Here is a 17,304-nt window from a genome sequence, read left to right as displayed (position 1 = left end):
TGGAATGGGAATGGAATGGAATGGAATGGAATGGAATGGAATGGAATGGAATGGAATGGAATGGAATAGAATAGAATAGAATAGAATAGGGAATGGGAATGGGAATGGGAATGGGAATGGGAATGGGAATGGGAATGGGAATGGAATAGAATAGAATGGAAATAGAATGGAATGGAATGGATCTGTTAGGGAAGTTGTAGAGAAATGATTGCACAGTCCGGAAATTGAACTGAATATGAGAAAGAAACTCAAAATAAACCCACCTTGGTTTTATTCTAAAATGGCAGACCGAGAAACTCAAAACAGGCCTTCAAGATTCTGTTATTATGGCTTAAACCAGAGGTCCACAATCCCCAGACTAAGAACCAGCACCAGTTTACGGCATGCCAGGAACTAGGTCATGCAAGCAAGCAAAGCCTTTATCCGTGTACACATGGGATCCAGGCCACATGCAAAACCACGCTCTCGCTGGTTCATGGACAAATTGCCCTCAATGGAACCTATCCCTGGCACCCAAAAGATTTAGGGGCCAAACGATAAAGTATCAATTATGTATAGTAGCTTTAGCTTTTTGATTCAGCCTTCCTTAAAGGACTGATGATCCTTGAGACTTCAATGCTTCTTCTCCATTCCCAGAAGAAACATTGCCAAGAGGTAAAATAAAAGAATATGATAATCCCCAATTAGCAGTCACTTACCAGAGCTCTCTCCCAGCGTCCAGAACTTTTCAGTACCCTCTAAGGCATCTTCCAATTTGAACATAAAAGGTTCTGCAAATGGATAGGAGTCTTTGTCCTCAGCCTTTATATGGAAAGGACCCATTTCATCTCCCTCACAGATGGTCAAAGATGTTGTAACTAGCATTGGAGCATTGTCATTCAAGTCAGAAAGATAAAGTTGAATGGTACCCGTGCCAGTTAATGGTGGAACACCTGGGAGAAAAAATAATAATTTGATTTTATTATTTTAAAAGGAAAAAAATACAGACGTAGGACAGAATCTTCAAATTTAGAGAGAACTACATAATTTAGACTACGTAATTTGGCTTGCATGCAATTCTGAAAAATTCTAGAAGAAGCTGTAAATTGCCTCCTAGTTAAAATAAAATACAAGAAGAAAACAGTCAAATATATGGAGACATTAATCATCATCATCATTCTAGCCATTATCTATCCACTTGTTTTTCCTCTTTTGGTCTTATCCAGGGTTTTAGCAAGGCATTCTCTGCCCTGTTGCTGGGTGGGTGTGGCCATGGTAGGCATGGCCTAGTTGGTCTCCTGCACCACAGTGGAGGGGGGGTGCCCTCCCAGGGCTCCAGAGGCTTTCCTCAAGCCTCTGGGAGGGCAAAAACGACCTCACCGTGCTGCAGAGGCCCTCCAGAGGCTGAAAACGGTAGACCCGTTTTTCATTTTCCTTGAGCCTCTGCGTGCACCCTGCACTTATCTGCATCTAAAATGGGCACCACGTGGGGATTTCTGGGAGGAGAGGTGCAGGGTGGGTGGGGCCAGCCAGGAGTGGGATTTGGGGGTTCTCCAAACTGCACAGAATCTTAGCTAGAGGTTCTCCCAAACCCCTGCGAACTCCCAGCAGCCCACCCCTGGCTCTTATCTGTCTTTTGAAGCACAACCCACCACAAAACCTGAAAGGTAAAAATAGTTCTGAAAAAAATGTAATGCCCCAAAATCCATAATGATGGATTTTAACTATTACGGTAGACATTTGACCTCCTCAACAAACTTTCCACATCGCTGTCTTTGAGAGGCCACCTCTATTATCAATATAGAAATCCTATGTGTTCTAAACTTGAAGTCCTCATCCATCATCCCAACTGGGCATCTTTCAAAATAAATGGACAGATCAGTGGCCAGAGTTGAACTAGTTTCAAAAAATGGTTTATGACCAGAAAAGTATTTTAAGACAGTTTCTGATCTTAAAAATATATGGAAGAAACCCTTATCGTTTTGTTCATATTTTCCTTTGTAGGTATTTAAAGCATCCTATTATTTTTAACAACAGCAATAAAAATCCTCCATCATCATAAAAAAGTCAAAATTATTCACATCCAAATAGGCTAAAATTTAAATTTCTTGAGCTATTACATGCATTACATAGTGAAGCATAAATTCTACAAATAGGAATGCAAACATCAGAAATTTAGTGAAGTTTCCTATGTGCTAGGGGAACTGCGTCAAAATTGTACCATACCTATGTGCTAGGGAACTGTGTCAACACTTGTACCATACCTAGAAAAGGCTACCTCTGAAAAAGATACTAGCATTACAACTTCTACAACACACATAGAGAAAAACCAGTTCCAAAACTGTATTAAGATTACTTTGAATTCTTGCTGAGTTTTTACCTTGCCCAAGCTCAAGAACTCACAAATAAAAGGAATGGAGACTCTAGAAAGAGTGCAGAGAAGTGCAACAAAGATGATTAGGGGACTGAAGACTAAAACATACAATATGAAGAACGGTTGCAAGAACTGGGTATATCTTGTTTAATGAAAAGAAGGACTAGGGGAGACATGATAGCAGTGTTCCAATATTTCAGGGGATGCCACAAAGAAGAGGGGGTCAAGCTATCCTCCAAAGACTCTGACAGAAGGACAAGAAGCCATGGGTGGAAACTAATCAAGGAGAGAGACAACTTAGGACTAAGGAGAAATTTCCTGACAGAACAATTAATCAATGGAACAACTTGGTTCCAGAATTGTGAATGCTCCAACACTGGAAGTTTTTAAGAAGATGTTGGATATCCATTTGTCTGAAGTGGTGTAGGGTTTCCTGACTAAGCAGGGGGTTGGACTAGAGAACCTCCAAGGTCCCTTTCAACTCTGTTATTCTATTCTAAACAAAGAGAATGAACTTACCATCATCAGTGGCGTGAATCACAATGGTGTACGTGTTGTTGTTCACAAATGGGGATTCTCTGTCAATAATTTTTTCAGCTGTCACAATTCCAGAATTTTCATCGATCGTTACCCAGCCAGCTGGATCTGACACTATTTTATATCTTTTTAAAAAGCAAACATTTTAAACATGTGTGACAAACAAAGAATATGAAGAACAGATCAATAAATTTTTAATCTTAAAAAGAACAGATGAAAGTTCCTCTGAACTGTGTAATTATGAGATTTAATTTCCCACACAAGAATTAAGGGACCCCCAAGGTGCTTTTTTCAAGGGGCAACTGGATTTTCTGGTTTTTCTTTTAAAGACGTTTCGCTTCTCATCCAAGAAGCTTCTTCAGCTCTGACTGGATGATGGGGAATTGAAGGGTTAATATTCCTTGCAGGCAGCTGGTTGTTTGTGTTCTTTTAGCAACTGAGAATATCCATAGACAAGAATTAGGGGAATGGATTCTAGCAACAGCATGAGCCTTTCTAGACTAGATTAGAATGTTTCCTGACCTATTCAAATCTGAAATTTTTAGTGAGATTATAACAGATCCTTACATCTTACTCAAATATAAAACTGATCAGCCTCACAAGGTGGAATTGGCCAAATTCATCCCACTTTTAAATCATTAGGTCCAGATGATTTGCTTTGAAAAGTTGGGTATTACTAACTCCCCCCCACCCACCTCAAATGCATGTTGTTTTGATACTTTATTTAAAAAGTGATGGTGGTGGTAATGATTGATATTCCTTCTGTCAAAAAGTAACAAAAATAAGTTTGGCAAAACTACCTGAAAAATGAATTCTGTGCGTGGATACTTCCACTGAAAAAGCTATGATCTAGAACAGGGATGTCAAACTCAAGGCCCGGGGGCCAGATCTAGCCCACAGGATACTTAGATTCAATTCAATTCAATTTATTACATTTATATGCTGCCCTTTTCCCCCGAAGGGGACTCAGGGCAGCTCACAACTCAAACCAGGGAAGGGGAATACAGACAAAAATTAAAAAAACAAAGCATAACAATACATAATTTAAAACACACAACAGTCATACCATTCAAGACGGGGGCAACAGCTCTTTAGCCCTAGGCCTGTCGGAACAGCCAGGTTTTAAGGGCTTTGCGGAAAGCCTGGAGGGTGGTGAGGGTCCGAATCTCCACGGGGAGTTCGTTCCAGAGGGTCGGAGCAGCCACAGAGAAGGCTCTCCTCCGAGTGGTCGCCAGTCGACACTGGCCGGCAGATGGAATTCGGAGGAGGCCTAATCTGTGGGATCTAATCGGTCTAGTGGAGGTAATTGGCAGCAGGCGGTCTCTCAAGTCCACAGAATACTTAGATCTGGCACAGGGGCCATCTTGGAAACAGCGAAGGACTGGCCTGCGGTGCTTCTGCCATCAAAAACGGAGCTGAGGAGGGCTGCTGGCAGAGGGTTGCAGGAGGCAGTGGCAGCCAAAAACAGAGCCCAGGAGCCCGTTTTCGCTGGCAGAGCACTCAGGCCACGACAGGCACCCTCGACACAAGGGACGTCGAGCTGCCTACACCCACCCTGCCCACAACCCACCCCAGCCACTGGAAGTCAAACAGAACCCTGATGCAGCCAGCAATGAAATCGAGTTTGACACCCCTGATCTAGAAGGTGTTTGTTGCTAAAGAGCAGAGGCAGGTTTCTACCAGTTCGGACCAGTTCACCCGAGTAAGTAGTACCTCAGTCGGACATGCCCCCCGAACTGGTTCTATCGGTGGTGCCGTAGGTGGCGCCATCTTGTTTTTTGCTTCTGCGCATGCACAGAAGCAATTTTTAACTACTGTGTGTGTGCACGAGCGTGCATGAAACACGCATCAAGCATGCATCAAGCATGCATCAAGCATGCATCAAGCATGCATCAAGCATGCATCAAGCATGCATCAGGCACGCATCAGGCACGCTGCACGCCCCTGAACAAACCAGCAGTAACACAAGCCAGAACCCACCCCTGCTAAGGAGTAAAAGTAAGAAAGCTACTTCAAGAGATCTCCAGCAACGTTCTCTGGAGAACACCAACACTTACTTCATCTTGTGTTGTCCTGTGTCTGGATCCCGAGCTTCGTATTGTACAAGCCTGGTTCCTGGCATCATCCCTTCTTGTCGAGAAAGCTTAAGAATTGGAGGATTGAACTGAGGGGCATCGTTTTCATCAGTGATATTAATGCTCACTGACATTTCAGACAATTTTGGAGAATCAATCGCGCTCACAAAGCCTCTCTGGCATATAAAGAAGGACTCTTCATTCTTCACAACAATGAGAAGTCTTCTGTCAGAAGGTGTACTATAAATCAAAGGCTGAAAAACACACAGACACAAGTTTCCATTGAAATATTCTGACTTCTCTTCCATCTTTCCAAATCGGATACTATCCGAAAGAGTGGCATTGCATGTCCACTGTCCATATAGCCAATGAAGTGACTCTAGAAATCTTCTCTCCATATTTGTCAGGCTAACTTACCTTGATAACACTTAAAACGCCTTCATTGGTTTTAGGATCTGTCACAATGGCAAAATTTCCTCTTTCGTTTCCTTTCTTTATGATATACTTGACTCTCCAAGCAGGCGTTTGAGGACTATCTTTATCTTCCACCTTGAGGCGAAGGATATCATCTTGGGTTTTACCTTCCGGGACGTCCGCATGATACTTGGAAAACAAAGGAAGAATTCTCTGACACCTAAAATATAATTTCTGGCATTGTCTTGCAACAGCATGACCAAGAGACTCTGGGTTACGCGGGCAGGAGATACATGGATCTTCTCTAAAATGATCAGAAGCAAAAAAAGTAAGTTCCCTTCTATTCCAATAACATTCACCCCTTTTCTTTTCTGACATGGGGAAATGTCAGCTTTCCTTTCTGAATGAAATGCATGCATTCTTCCAATTCAGGAAAACCACGTAGATGAGAATAATTTTACCACGGGCCTATCCCCAGTGAGAGAAATCAAAAGGACCTCTTTGCTCTAAACCAGTGATGGCTAACCTTTTTGTCCAGGCATGCCGAAATCGTGTCCCCTCATCCATAATGCAATGCGCTCCGCACCCCTGCATATACGTGGATTACCCCCCACACTCCACTGCTCCATGTGCATGCACGCGATACCCCCCCTGTGCTCCCCCGCATATGGATATGACCCCCCTCCCATGCCCCATTTTGGGCCTAGCAGGCCTCCCTGAAGCCTCCTGGGACCACAAATGGGCCATGGGGGGTACAGCTTTCCCCCCCCCCTGTTTTGGGCCTGGCAGACCTCCCTGAAGCCTCTGGGACCAAACCCTAGGCCCCCCCACACACACACACATCTCTTGCATGTGCAGCAGAGACCCAAAATCAGCTGGCTCGCGGGACGTGCGCACGTATGCCCTTTGGAGCTGAGCTGAGCAATGGCTCATGTGCCAGGAGAGAGGGCTAGGGCTCCATATGACACCTGTGGCACACGTGCCATAGGTTCGCCATCCCGGCTCTAAACCTTCACATTTGGACGAATAAGTTAATGAGGTCTCAGAAAGTTGTCACGGCAGAATTCTTATTCTGCTGAAGGAAGCAATAATGGGGTTAAATGTTTACGGAGATTCTCAGTCTCCATAGTCACAGTCATGGTTGTCCCAAAGATGCTTTTTTTTTTTCAAGAGGCCGCTGGACTTTCTGGTTTTTCTTTGAAGACGTTTCACTTCTCATCCAAGAAGCTTCTTCAGGTATTTTTTTCAAAAGGCAGCTGGACTTTTGAAGGCCGTTGCCTCTTGAAAAAAAGCACCCTCTTCAAATGAGGAGGCTTCTTGGATGAGAAGCGAAATGCCTTCAAAGAAAAAGTAGGAAGTCCAGTGGCCTCTTTGAAAAAAGCACTTTTAGACTTTAAACCAGAGGTCTTTTTATTAGGAATCATACCAGAAATCTATAACAAAGACTTAAAATATCTGATTGTAAATGTGTTAACAGCAGCCAGAATCGTATTTGCAAAAAACTGGAAAAATGAAACAATACCAAAACAGGAAAAAGTTATTCGGAAAATAATGGACTGTGCTGAAATGAGTAAATTGACACTTGAAATTAGAGAACAAGAGGACGAACAATTTTATAAGATATGGGATTTGTTTTATCAGTGGCTGGGGGAAAAAACTTGGAAATGAAAAATGTTTTACTCATGTTTTAACTGAAGGAGTTAAATGATAACACAATCATGCTGTGAAATAGATTAACAACAATATAATGAAAAACTGATTCATCTATGAATTGAATACTTTAGAATTGAAATACTTTAAAAAGGATAAGGATAACAATGATTTTATGTATACTTGATAGAGGATTGGTGATATAATGTATAACCTTAAGAACATATTACAATGATATCTTGTTGTTGATAAATAATTTTAATAAGGGAAGAATTAAAAAATGGTATATATATGCAGCGACTATTTAGAATATTTTGTTGAAAAATGAAGGAATAAGATTTCTGTTTGAAGGCATGAGGTACAAGGATAACAATGAACATAAGCATACCTGATAGTTGATTGGTGGAATTATGTATAATGGAAAATAGTGATATATAAATATAAATGGTTGGTTAAAAAAATCTTTTCTTTCACATGGGGATTATATAAAGGTATATTGTTATCAAATAGATAATCAAGAATGTAAGGGAACTATGAATTATTGGGAAAAAATAATACTAATCGTAATTGAACATATACTGATCAATGAAAGTGAGGTATTTAGTTATACTAGATGAAAAATCTGTGATGGTAAATGTTATTCGAGAATATGGATGTTAAAACACCTGTAACCAAACGACATGCTGTATGTGATGATGCTTTTGTTGTTGTTGTTGTTGTTTCTTTGTGTATGTGTTGCCTGTGTAATAAAAATAAAAATTTATATATAAGAAAAAAGCACTTTTAAGACAAGAACAGGGTTGCCCTTCTTAATTTGTTCTTTCCAATTAAACTGATTCTATTCTACTTACATGGCTTACAAAATTGGGCAATATATCGCCTAAAAATGTTGCTGAATTACAGATCCCAGGATCTTTCCCCCTTCACCATATTGGCTGAATTGATGGAAACGACGCTTCAGCAACATTTCAAAAAATGCAAGTGCCCTTAACCATCGCAAAAAGGAGGATTTCAAAAAGAAAGCATGCTTTATTACTTTAAAAAAAAACTTGTTCTCTGTGCTGCAGATAAGAGTTAAAGGAAGATGCTTTTATTTTCTGTGCCTGGGCCAAGTAGTTTTTCATGTTGTCAGTAGTAATCTTAAGCAACTTACATTTTCTTGAATGAACACAGGCAAATTGTTGTTAGAATCTTCCACGGCAATATTGATTGTTGCAGTTGACGACAAGGATGGAGATCCGCGGTCTGAAGCCCTGATCACAAGTTTGAAATTCCTGTTGGCCTAAATAATACGAACGTTTAAGAAAAGGATCTTTTTATCAAAATAAATTTGACATTATCCTTATTCTTTGGGGAAATTGTAAAGGGTAAGGTTTGTGTAATTCCTCCATAAAAATGCAGCCATCTGAATAATAATGATAAGAGTGGCAAAATATGAGCTCATGATTATGTAGACTATATAAGATGCCAGAGTTTGGAGTGATGCGGTGGCCTAGAGATACAGCTCTCATCTCACAATCAGGAGGCTGTGAGTTCGATCCTGGGTAAAGGCAGATATTTCTCTCTCTGGGCACACTGAGAATATATCAGCTGAACAAAAACTCTGCATTGGCGTCAGGAAGGGCATCCGGCAATTAAAACACTCTGCTAGCTCCATTCAGTTGCCCAGACTCCACTCTACAAGGGATTAAAGATAGCTAAGAATAGCTTTGATTCATCTATCAAAGTATCTGTTTCATGCATTCATTCTGTAAACATATTCTGTATCTGCATGATATTCTATAGCCATAAGTTAAAACTCTGGTGAAGAACTATTTTGTTAGGCAAATTGAAATGTTATCTTGTAACGTCTATACAAATAATAAGCATTTTTAGTCTCTTATCTTGCAAGAGGATTTGTGTGCCAGACATTGGTGTTAACTTCTTATTTTATCTTCCAACTCACATGTTCTGAAGTTGGCTCAGCTAGGAGAAAATAGATCAATATAACGATTTGCTAATACGTAGTTAAATTTAGCAATTCCCTGGCTCCAAATACCAGTTCTATCCACATTCCTTCAACTTAACCATGTCGCTAAACTGTTCATTCGCAATACTCCGAAAAGCCAAGATGAGCATTTAGTTTAAGGTGATGGATTAAGGTTAGCAATTCACCCACAGGACTGAAAGACAGAATCAATAAGCATTGGCGACAGACAAATTTTATTGGATGGTTTTACTTGAAAGTATGCATGCCAAGATACAGATCTCAGGTAAGCATCATATTAACTTTGTTTGTAAGGACTGTACCTCATAATCCAAGCATTGTGTAATGTGTATTAAGCCACTAGTGGAATCAATGGTGAAGAGAAGAGGCTTTAGGTCAGGGGTTTGTGAGACCAGGCAAAATACCACTTGAGAATTTTCAGTGCCTTCTTGGTCCTTATCCACTGCTGGGACTTTGAAAACAGGTTCCTCTACAACAGGGAAAATTAAAGCACATTACAACAATATTGTGTGTGTCACTGAGATCTATGGACAGAATATGTATTTTCAAGTGTACATCGCAAGGACATTACCCATACCTAGTGTTTCTGTGCAGAAAAGGTCACTCTCCACCCATAAATGCCAACTATACGATCATCTAGTCTTAAATTTTACTAGACAAGGATATAATATAATATAGAATAATATAATAACAGAGTTGGAAGGGACCTTGGAGGTCTTCTAGTCCAACCCCCTGCTTAGGCAGGAAATCCTACACCACTTCAGACAAAGGGTTATCCAACATCTTCTTAAAAACTTCCAGTGTTGGAGCATTCACAACTTCAATTTGTTATACTGGTTCATTGTCCTAACTGTCAAGAAATTTCTCCTTAGTTCTAGGTTGCTTCTCTCTGTGATTAGTTTCCACCCATTACTTCTAGTCCTACCCTCAGGTGCTTTGGAGAATAGCTTGACTCCCTCTTCTTTGTGGCAGCCCCTGAGATATTGGAAGACTGCCATCATGTGGCCTCTGGTCCTTCTCTTCACTAGACGAGCCATGCCCAGTTCCTGCAACCGTTCTTCCTATGTTTTAGCCTCCAGTCCCCTAATCATCTTTTTTGCTCTTCTCTGCACTCTTTCTAGAGTCTCCATATGATGTGAGGAAAATAAAACACAAATATCCTTTTCCCCATCTTTAGAGAAGGCTGCAAGGCCAAATAGGTGGCCTTTATTACAGCAAAAGCCCAACAGCTTAAAATACTGTATATGGACTAATGGTCCATATACAATGTACAATAACATTAATTATAATTCATTTAATTAATACCTGAAAAGAAAAAAAACAGATGGGAGTAAGGTACAATAATTGAAGATGATAAATTGAGAGTATGAAAATTCCAGCTAATTCTAGTGGTATTTGATACCAACTGAAACAGGGTTAGCTATTTCAGCTATTTTCCTGGAAATGTTAAGTGTACTGAACCCTTGTTAAAAAGTGCATTGTTGTTTGTTGGTGGCAATATGAATAATTTGCTATCAAAGGGTTTATTCAATTCTGCTCTCCAGGGATGATAGATTGGACCAGGGGTGGGTTCCTGCCAGTTCTGACCTCTTCTATAGAAGAGGTTCCACAAATCTATAGTGCCATTTAGAACCGGTTCCAGCTCCCTCCCCCCGTCCGTCCGCACATCATCAAGATGAAGAGCAAGAGGAGGAATTCTGGGAGTTGAAGTCCACAAGTCTTAAAGCTGTCAAGTTTGAACACCCCTGGGTTGTTTTTCTAAAGGGTTAGGGGTACAAGGGTCTTCTAACTTGACAGCTTTAAGATGTGCGTGCTTCAAATGCCAGAGTTTCTGAGCCAACATTTTAGTTGCTAAGCACCAAGCCACTCCCACCCAGTCACATGGCCTGCAAGCCACTACCACCCGGTCACATGGCCAGCAAGCCACTCCCACAAAGCAGATCACACCTACAGAAGAGTTCTAAAAAAATTTGAAACCCACCACTGGTATGGACGTATATGAGTAGCTATCTCAGAGAGCTACTCATATACAGATAGCTCAGAAAGCATCCACACTCATTGCATTACAGGGTGGTACGCTGGCTTGACAGCCGTGGATAGAAAGACATTACAGAGGGTGGTGAGCACAGCACAAAACATTGTGGTGATATCACTAGACAGCATCTCTAGGGCTCGCTGCCTTAGAAGATTGAGGAAAATCCTCAGGGACAACTCACACCCTGGTCAGCACTTCTTTATCCTCCTACCAGCGGGAAGGACATATAGAAGCATAGGCAGCCATACAAACAGGCTGAAGAACAGTTTTTATCCGTGGGCTGTCAGACTCCTGAATGAAACATAACTCTACAACAACAATAGTACGATTGACGTGCGGGGCCAACACAACATGCAATAAGATCACGTGGTAAAATAGGACGGGGTGTTTTTTAGTAGGATTCATTGGGCTAGGGATTTTTTTTGCCTTTCACTGTGAGTTGTATTGTGTTGTGGGGGTGCACAAAGGGAGGCTCATCCAATCTCATTGTACACATGTTGTACTCTCACAATAAAGGTTTGAAATTGAGATTCAGTACTAAAACAGATGCGTTGTTGATTGTGGAAAGCAACGTGGTTCTGCTTCCTTCAGCGGTGGGTTCCACATCCCATTGCAACCGGTACAGTGCAGCGGGGCCGGGCGTCCACCATGTGCACGCACATGTGTACCCACCGCCTACAACGCTGCAGCTGCTCGGTGGAGCGTCGCGCAGGGGCTATACGCTCCATTTGCATGCGCAAATGGCCCGGTTGGGTCAAATGCAGGTAAGGAGAGCGGGTGAGTGGGCCCTCCGGAGTACCGTACCAGAATGGTACCTCTAGTGCTCCCAGAAGGCACCAGTATGCCCGTACCGGGGTGTACCAGTTGTAGCCCACCACTGTTCTTATACCAGGAAATAAATAAGATGTATCTTGAAGCATGCACCTAAATGATGCATTCAATTGCATATTTCCTGTGGGTCTGTCAGTACTGATCATGTATTATTGTTGCATTTGTAAGTGGAAATGAAAAAAAGAAAAATGTAGACTTTATCAAAAGGGACTTTAAATTGTACTATGACAGTGAAAAAAAATCCTGGAAAGTTTTTAAAAAAATAAAGATTGAAGCAGCAAGAAAGGTTCAAGAAACCACATGGTTTATACAATGGACAATGTAGGACAGTAGAATTCCTCTTCCAAGGTCTCCTTCCAAAGTGGAGTAAAGTAGTGGTGGGTTCCTACTGGTTCACACCAGTTTGGGCGAACCAGTAGTGGTTTAGCTGTCTGAGTCGCTGGAACCAGCAGTGACCCAAGCCTTGCCACACCCCTGAACCGGTTCTCTGGGCAGTGCCATCTTGTTTTTCACTTCTGCGCAGGCATAGAACAATTTTTATTGCAGTGTGCATGCGCACGCAGAGTACCCACAAGCAAACCAACAGTAGTGCCTGCCAGAACCCACCCCTGGAGTAGAGGAGAGTGAGGAGGAGAGGGGAAGGGATGCGAGGGGAGGAAAGGAGAGGAGAGAAGCGGAGGGGGAGGGGGAAGGAGAAGAGAGGTTCAAATTGAGATAATGTCAGGTGAGGTGAAGTGAGGTGAGATGAACTAAGGTGTCAAAAATAACATATTTTGGTTCTAAAAGGGAAAACTTTGTTCAAACCTTTCTCAGGGCAGTGGCATGACATAATACAGGGTTAGGCTTAGTCTTAAAAAATAATGAAACAGGAAAGTATATGCAATGTGTGTGAGGGTGGATGTATTTATTTATGTATATTGTGAGATATCTCATCAGATTTTGTTATGTATTTAGATCCCAACATAGGCAAGAAAAGAAAAACGTGTAAAATAAGTATAATATTTATTGTCATTGTACTTATATACAACAAAATTGGTTTCTATATAAAACTGAAAACAATGGATCCAGTTTTGCCTGATACTGCCCAGATTTTCAAGGATACTCACTTTTGTTGTGGTTTTCTTTTATATTAATGTTAAATTCCTTTTGGGGAAATTCAGGAGCATTGTCATTTATATCCTTAATCCGAATGTTGAAGAACAAGGAATTGTCTAGTATCACTCCAGTCATTCTATCGTGAACATCAAAACGTATCTAAATAGTAAACAGTCAATAAAAAAACTAGGTTAAAAGTGTTGAGACAAAGCAAAAATTATTTTTCTTGATAATAAAGACAGACAAGCTTTTGATCACTGGGAGCCTTACTAAATAGTTCAAATAGAGCCATATATGTGGGCATGGCCTTGATCAAATGTTGAATTCAGAGGAGAGATTTATAGGGGTCCCCCCCCCCTTTTAGGCTTTTAAGGTATATCAGGGAACTGTATTTTAAAATATAATCAATAAATTAATTGAACTAACCAGTCCTTGGCCTCATAATTAGGTTTTCAATCTTAAATACCTTAAAGCCATTAGCTTGGAGAAAACTATGAGTTTAAAAGTTCAGCAAACAAGGGCTGGGTTTTAGATGAGTTTAGATGAAATCAGATGAGAATTATCATCCTTTTTGCTATATATGAAATGTAGCCTCTTCAGTTTAGCCTCTCAAGGCTCACCATCTTTCTACCGTGTAAACTCTCTTGTCTGTAACCTTCAGCTGGGAGAAACAGTGCATCACAAAGGAAATCTTTTTGAACCACAACTCCCATGGAATTGAAATTTGGCAAATTTTATGACATAAACATTACTATAATGCATTTTATGATCTAATACAAACTGTGATTAAACATTTCCTTGGTCAACTCCTGGTGTTCGATTGTGCTATCCAGTCAACCATGGAGTACTTTCATGGCAGATACATTTCTAAAGGTCTCCCTGAATTTTTAAGAAGTTTCAAATACTTTAAAATCTCTGCCACTGTAAAAGGCACTGGGGAATCTGGTCAGAAAATACCTCTGAAAGGAGGAGGGCGGGTTGTCTGCAAAGAATTGGCTCTTTTTTCAACTACCCTTACGAACTATGCTACCCTTAAAAATCTAGTTTAAGAGGTTACCCACAACATAATAGATACAAATGAAATTAAGAACAGAACAGGCCAATAATATCCCATGCGTAACTTAGCAGCTGGACAGTAGGATATGCAAACAAATTGGTGGTGGATTTTGACCGGTATGCCCTGGTATAAGCATACCGGTGCTTTCTGGGAGCACCAGGTACTGTTCCAGTATGGTGCTCCAGGGGGTCCACCTGCCCGCCCGTGCTCCTTACCAGCATTTGAAGTTTTGGGGGCTTCCGCGCAGGCGCACGAAGTGTACAGTGCCTGCGCGATGCTTTGCCGAGCAGCTGGAGCGTTACAGAGGCATCGCGGAGGCGTTGCAGGTGGTAGGTACGCATGCTGCGCGCATTCATGTGGTGGGCGCCCAGTCCCGTTGCACCGTACTGGTTGCAACGGGATCTGGAACCCACCACTGTTATGTACTAAGATATAGCCTTGTTATATAATTATGAAATTAACTATGGAAAATAACCCTGTTTCCCCAAAAATAAGAACTCCCTGGATAATAAGCCCGATTGGACTTTTGAGCAAATGTGCTAAAATAAGCCTTCCCCCCAAAATAAGGCCTCTTCTAAAATATTTAAATGCATGTGCAGCCGGTCCCCACCATTTCCTGGTGAAGAAAGAAATCCCCCAGGTGCTCCACATGCACCTGCCATCCATGTGGAATGGCCTCAGGGAGGCCGCTCCTGCAAATCTTAGCTACCATGCCTCTTTTCTTAGGGACAACTGCAAAAAGAGTGGCTGGCAAGAGTTGGCCAGAAACAGGGGCAGAACGTCCGAGCCTCTCTGGATCAGCTGATCTGCGGGCCACAGGCCAAGGTTAGGGGACCTCCTGCACCTCAAACATAATAAGACCTCCCTGAAAATAAGGCCAAGTGCATGGGGTCATGCAGAGCCGAGGTGGCGCAGTGGTTAGAGTGCTGTACTGCAGCTGACTGTTATCTGCAGTTCAGCGGTTCAAATCTCACCGGCTCAGGGTTGACTCAGCCTTCCATCCTTCCGAGGTGGGTGAAATGAGGACCCAGACTGTGGGGGCAATATGCTGACTCTTTAAACCGCTTAGAGAGGGATGAAAGCCCTATGAAGCGGTATATAAGTCTAACTGCTATTGCTATTGCTATTTCAGGGGTCGGGGAAACACGATATATCCTTTTTTCATGAACAATTAGTAACTATCTTAGATAGAAAATGATCCTCTAGAACTGTGATGGCAAACCTATGGCATGTGTGCCACAGGTGGCATGCAGAGCCCTCACTGTGGGCATGCAAGCTCTTGCCCCAGCTCAGCTCCAGGATGCATGCCCGTGCACTTCCCATCAACCAGCTGGTTTTCAGGTCTCTTCCATGCGTGCGCATGGATGGGGTGCAAACGGTACATGTGTATACATGCAGGGGTGGGGTGCAGCGTGCATGTTCCCGTGTCCCTTTTTTGTCCTAGGAGGCTTCAGGGAGGCCTGCTAGGTCCCAAATGGGGCACAGGGGGGTCGTGCACACATGCGCGGTGGGCAAGGGAGCAGAGGGGTTGCGCATGCATGCTCAGAGAGGTGGAGCACACATGGGGTCATGCATGCATTGCATAATGGGTGTGTGCGCGCACACACATGCTTTTAGTGCACGGCAACAAATAGGTTAGCCATAACTTGTCTAGAAGTTGACAAACATTTCTCTTTTAAAGTTTTAATCTCACTTGCAATCAACAATAATAATATTCAGCTGAATAAAGGCATATAGCTTATCGAGACAAGTATCTGGACTCTGTCTTTATTCCTACTGAGCCATGCCTGAAACTGGCAAAACAACTAAATGAATTGCCATAACTCAAGGACTACCTATGCTTCATGATGGCCCTACTTAGCCCAAATTGATCTGGCAACACTAACTCATACCATAGTGATTACTGAATTGGACTATTCTAACACAATCACAGGGGCTGCTACGCAGTGGCTAAAGCTCTGGCCATTCATTTCAATACAGAAGTTGCTGCATCGCTATTAATGGATTTTTAGGTCCAAATCATGTTGACCTCTACCTTTAAAGACTCACATAATGCAATGCTGGGTTACATCAGGCAACATACTGACAAAACAGAATCTCCCTACCCTGAACTATCATCATAGAGCCGAGGTGGCACAGTGGTTAGGGTGCAGTACTGCAGGCCACTTCAGCTGACTGTTATCTGCAGTTCAGCGGTTCTAATCTCACCGGCTCAAGGTTGACTCAGCCTTCCATCCTTCCGAGGTGGGTGAAATGAGGACCCAGACTGTGGGGGCGATATGCTGATTCTGTAAACCGCTTAGAGAGGGCTGAAAGTCCTATGAAGCGGTATATAAGTCTAACTGCTATTGCTATTGCTATCATACGAAGGCCTCCTGAGAATACCCCTTTTATGCCACACACTGCATATGGAACGTGATATAGAAAGCTATGGACAAACTAGCAAGACTTTCCAATAATAGTTTCCATTCTATAGATTAGTGATGGTGAACCTTTTTGGCACCGAGTGTCCCAGACAAGCATGCACTTGTCTGGGACGCAACCTAGAAGAGGAGCTGCCCAAACGGCAATCCGCGTGCCAGAAAATGAACTTCTAGTTTCCGGCGCATGCATGTGCAGTGGCCAGCTAGTCTTCTGGTTACCATCGTGCATGCTCGTGTGACGATCAGCTGACTGGCATGTATGCTCACGCCAGAAAATGGAAGACCAGCGCTTCCCGTTTCCAGCACTGCTGCACGCATGAAGGCCAACTGGTCATTGCACGCCAGTGGTAGGGTTCAAAATGGGGTTACTACTGATTCTGTGGGCATGGCTTGATGGACGAGGCTTGGTGGGTGTGGCAGGGGAAGGATACTGTAAAATCTCCATTCCCACCTCACTCCAGGGGAAGGTTACTGTGAAATCCCCATTTCCTCTCAATCAGCTGGGACTCGGGTGGCAGAGAATAGATGGGGGCGAGGCCAGCCAGAGGCGGCATTTACCGGTACTCCGAACTATTCAAAAATTCCACTACCGGTTCTCCAGACGTGGTCAGAACCTGCTGAATACCACCTCTCTCGCGCATGCCTGCACACCAAAAACCCGGAAGAGGAACCAGTGACACTGCATATGCCAGGCAACATGTCTCTGCATGACACCTCAGGCACGTGTGCTAAAGCTTCGCTATCACGGCTCTAGACTCATCATTCATTCAGAGGTATGTGTGACTCCTTCCCTCCTTGCTTTTCAGAAGCAGATCATCAGTTACAGCTTTCATCAAACTTTATTGGG

General features: G+C 42.6%; 1 protein-coding gene across 1 annotated transcript in view; it reads right to left on the bottom strand.

Moving 5' to 3' along the window:
- CDH26 (cadherin 26) overlaps positions 1-17,304 on the bottom strand; it is a 47,197-nt gene that overhangs the window by 13,184 nt on the left and 16,709 nt on the right. The window contains exons 5-11 of the mRNA XM_032218618.1: positions 12,989-13,136; positions 9,319-9,485; positions 8,183-8,311; positions 5,383-5,568; positions 4,948-5,219; positions 2,873-3,015; positions 699-932 (exon numbers count right to left, since the gene is read on the bottom strand). Coding sequence (XP_032074509.1) covers positions 699-932; positions 2,873-3,015; positions 4,948-5,219; positions 5,383-5,568; positions 8,183-8,311; positions 9,319-9,485; positions 12,989-13,136 — 1,279 coding nt within the window. The remainder of the gene's footprint in view (positions 1-698; positions 933-2,872; positions 3,016-4,947; positions 5,220-5,382; positions 5,569-8,182; positions 8,312-9,318; positions 9,486-12,988; positions 13,137-17,304) is intronic.

Source organism: Thamnophis elegans, chromosome 5, assembly GCF_009769535.1.
Source record: "Thamnophis elegans isolate rThaEle1 chromosome 5, rThaEle1.pri, whole genome shotgun sequence".
In the NCBI taxonomy this organism is placed as follows: Eukaryota; Metazoa; Chordata; class Lepidosauria; order Squamata; family Colubridae; genus Thamnophis; species Thamnophis elegans.
This window is presented reverse-complemented; position numbering and strand designations above follow the sequence as displayed.